This window comes from Sinocyclocheilus anshuiensis, unplaced genomic scaffold (assembly GCF_001515605.1).
Source record: "Sinocyclocheilus anshuiensis isolate Anshui unplaced genomic scaffold, SAMN03320099.WGS_v1.1 scaffold1152, whole genome shotgun sequence".
Lineage (NCBI taxonomy): Eukaryota > Metazoa > Chordata > Actinopteri > Cypriniformes > Cyprinidae > Sinocyclocheilus > Sinocyclocheilus anshuiensis.
The window spans coordinates 174,092-178,310 of NW_015551083.1; the positions used below are offsets into that span (position 1 = coordinate 174,092).

The following is a 4,219-nucleotide window of genomic DNA, read 5'->3' on the forward strand; positions in this document are numbered from 1 at the left end:
TTCATCTTTTTCACGTTTCCTTGGTTGGTAGATGCACCGGGGACCTGATTATAGCACTTAAAACCTGGAAAAGTCAGATTTTCATGATATGTCACCTTTAATTCAAAGGGAAAACAAGCTTTCATTCCACATTGACAGTTAATTATTCTTGTTTTAAGCAGAAACTTACTTCATTTTCTTCACTTTCAGTCTTATTGGTTTGAAACAGCATGGTTGCAAAGACTATTTTTGCTTCAAATCAAAGTGTTTGATGTTGTAAACAATCGGAGCTGTCGAGTGGATTCATGCCTGAATTTTCAAAATCTTCATCATGACATCTGAGTGTCTGGAGGTGTTTGTTTCTCACCTGTGCTGTGATTGGTCAGTCTGGAGGTGTTTGTTTCTCACCTGTGCTGTGATTGGTCAGTCTGGAGGTGTTTGTTTCTCACCTGTGCTGTGATTGGTCAGTCTGGAGGTGTTTGTTTCTCACCTGTGCGCTGATTGGTCAATTGGTCAGTCGTTTGTTTCTCACCTGTGCTGTGATTGGTCAGTCTGGAGGTGTTTGTTTCTCACCTGTGCCCTGTGCTGTCAGTCTGGAGGTGTTTGTTTCTCACCTGTGCTGTGATTGGTCAGTCTGGAGGTGTTTGTTTCTCACCTGTGCTGTGATTGGTCAGTCTGGAGGTGTTTGTTTCTCACCTGTGCTGTGATTGGTCAGTCTGGAGGTGTTTGTTTCTCACCTGTGCGCTGATTGGTCAGTCTGGAGGTGTTTGTTTCTCACCTGTGCGCTGATTGGTCAGTCTGGAGGTGTTTGTTTCTCACCTGTGCGCTGATTGGTCAGTCTGGAGGTGTTTGTTTCTCACCTGTGCGCTGATTGGTCAGTCTGGAGGTGTTTGTTTCTCACCTGTGCGCTGATTGGTCAGTCTGGAGGTGTTTGTTTCTCACCTGTGCGCTGATTGGTCAGTCTGGAGGTGTTTGTTTCTCACCTGTGCGCTGATTGGTCAGTCTGGAGGTGTTTGTTTCTCACCTGTGCGCTGATTGGTCAGTCTGGAGGTGTTTGTTTCTCACCTGTGCGGTGATTGGTCAGTCTGGAGGTGTTTGTTTCTCACCTGTGCTGTGATTGGTCAGTCTGGAGGTGTTTGTTTCTCACCTGTGCGGTGATTGGTCAGTCTGGAGGTGTTTGTTTCTCACCTGTGCTGTGATTGGTCAGTCTGGAGGTGTTTGTTTCTCACCTGTGCTGTGATTGGTCAGTCTGGAGGTGTTTGTTTCTCACCTGTGCTGTGATTGGTCAGTCTGGAGGTGTTTGTTTCTCACCTGTGCTGTGATTGGTCAGTCTGGAGGTGTTTGTTTCTCACCTGTGCTGTGATTGGTCAGTCTGGAGAAGGGTTTGGGCGGCAGGGCGGGAGGCTGTTTGTGGATGAGCTGAGGTTTGGCCGGTGTTTCCTGAAGGTCACTGGGGAAGGTGACTGTTTTCTTGGGAGGAAGCGTGAGCGACTTGAGCGTGTTGTCCTGAGCACATACTCCTCCGTCCAGAGCCGCGCGGAACTCAATGGCGACTGAGAGAACAAAGCGTTCATCACCATTAGAAACATGAGGAACATCATCTGTCCCATGAGCCTCTACTGTCCTGCTAACTCTGAGGAGAAAGAGAGCTGGACGCAGCAGAACAAAGCACATTATTCAGCTCATGAAGCGCCTCGTTATCTGAGCTGAACTCATTAAAAACAGCCGTTAGCTAAAGCAGCGCTTTCATGCTGTGTTATGGCTTTCTTGTGCTGTAATTATCTCTGAATCCAGCTCGTGACTCTGCTGATGTCCTTCAGTACCATCATTACACTACAGATAGACACTGATCACTCTAATGATATTTAAGCATTTTCCTTCATCAGATATTGGTTTTGTAATATCAACTCCACAGATAAACGGTAAACGATGAGACGTTCGTCATTTGTCAATGACTGTAAAACACTAAAAATAGTGCATCACAGCAGGTGTTTCATAATCTGATAAAAACATGAATAATTCTGATAACATGCCATTCGAGATGGACTCCACAAATGCACAATAAAGCATATTTTGATTGTGACCATGATTTCTGCTTCTCTCGATTTATTACGCATTATTATTATAATATCTGCGATATTTGCCCACTGGTTATTTATCCTGAAAACTTTTTAATCTGGCATTTGTGTTATCTTGCATTGGTAAAGAGCCTCCACAAGCTTTCATTTTCTCAGTTGCCAGATCTCTCAAGTTTAAATCCCCAAACAGAGCTTTTCTTTTATATATTATATGTATTTCCTGCCCAGTGGTTTACTTAATCTTCCCAACCTGGCAACCATTTGCACGCGCTCTCTCTACGTGGATGAGCTGAGGTTTGGCCGGTGTTTCCTGAAGGTCACTGGGGAAGGTGACTGTTTTCTTGGGAGGAAGCGTGAGCGACTTGAGCGTGTTGTCCTGAGCACATACTCCTCCGTCCAGAGCCGCGCGGAACTCAATGGCGACTGAGAGAACAAAGCGTTCATCACCATTAGAAACATGAGGAACATCATCTGTCCCATGAGCCTCTACTGTCCTGCTAACTCTGAGGAGAAAGAGAGCTGGACGCAGCAGAACAAAGCACATTATTCAGCTCATGAAGCGCCTCGTTATCTGAGCTGAACTCATTAAAAACAGCCGTTAGCTAAAGCAGCGCTTTCATGCTGTGTTATGGCTTTCTTGTGCTGTAATTATCTCTGAATCCAGCTCGTGACTCTGCTGATGTCCTTCAGTACCATCATTACACTACAGATAGACACTGATCACTCTAATGATATTTAAGCATTTTCCTTCATCAGATATTGGTTTTGTAATATCAACTCCACAGATAAACGGTAAACGATGAGACGTTCGTCATTTGTCAATGACTGTAAAACACTAAAAATAGTGCATCACAGCAGGTGTTTCATAATCTGATAAAAACATGAATAATTCTGATAACATGCCATTCGAGATGGACTCCACAAATGCACAATAAAGCATATTTTGATTGTGACCATGATTTCTGCTTCTCTCGATTTATTACGCATTATTATTATAATATCTGCGATATTTGCCCACTGGTTATTTATCCTGAAAACTTTTTAATCTGGCATTTGTGTTATCTTGCATTGGTAAAGAGCCTCCACAAGCTTTCATTTTCTCAGTTGCCAGATCTCTCAAGTTTAAATCCCCAAACAGAGCTTTTCTTTTATATATTATATGTATTTCCTGCCCAGTGGTTTACTTAATCTTCCCAACCTGGCAACCATTTGCACGCGCTCTCTCTACATTACAGAAAAAGCACTGATGAGCTGAAAACACATGCACATTTGAGTTTAGCAATCTCTACTAATATATTCTGCTCAAATGAAAGCCAGTCTGTTTTCTTTCACGCAGACACTGGCAGACAAACCATGCGAGCTGATGTTCTGTTGATTTGTGCTTATGTGAACGTCCAATAATTCTGATGAAATGTAAAACTAAAAGGACAGTAATGTGATTTATCATTATGATTATATTTGAGCAAAATAATGATGATTAACAGTTTAATCAGCCTGTGTGTTTCGTTTGTTTCTTCTCGGAGTGTATAATTATTCCAGTGAACACGGAAACCTTCATTTTACTGTAGTTTAAAATACATGCAATGCTCATTCTCGTTAAGTTGTCCAGTGCAACATTAGACTTTGTTCATTTATTTTGCCTATAGTTAGTATTTTTGTTGTTGCTGCTGCCGTTTTAAAAATATTTGTTTTTATTATTGTGATATGAAAACAATTTAACAAAAACAAGTAAAACAAATAAATATTGGTTTTGTATATCTGTTATCTGATATTCTGCATGATGATCAGGAATCTGAGATCAATCACACCACGGTAATAAAGCTGCTCATGCAGATGTTTGAGTAATGAGCGCTGTGAGTTAATGATCCACACTCACACTCACACACACACTCTCTCTCACACACACATTCACTCTCTCACGCTCACTCTCTCACGATCACTCTCTCACGATCACTCTCTCACGCTCACTCTCTCACGCTCACACACACACACGCTCACACACACACGCTCACTCTCGCACACACAGTCTCTCACGCTCACTCTCACACTCTCACACACACGCGCGCTCTCTCGCACACACACACGCTCACTCCCGCACACACACACGCTCACTCCCGCACACACACACGCTCACTCCCGCACACACGCTCACTCCCGCACAC

The 4,219-nt window shown here is 43.1% G+C and overlaps 1 protein-coding gene across 1 annotated transcript in view; it reads right to left on the reverse strand.

The window, feature by feature from the left end:
* LOC107662548 (phosphatase and actin regulator 1) overlaps window positions 1–4,219 on the reverse strand; it is a 27,433-nt gene that overhangs the window by 16,720 nt on the left and 6,494 nt on the right. Inside the window, exons 5-6 of the mRNA XM_016452613.1 lie at window positions 2,338–2,480; window positions 1,332–1,647 (exon numbers count right to left, since the gene is read on the reverse strand). Of these exons, the coding sequence (XP_016308099.1) occupies window positions 1,332–1,647; window positions 2,338–2,480 (459 nt within the window). The remainder of the gene's footprint in view (window positions 1–1,331; window positions 1,648–2,337; window positions 2,481–4,219) is intronic.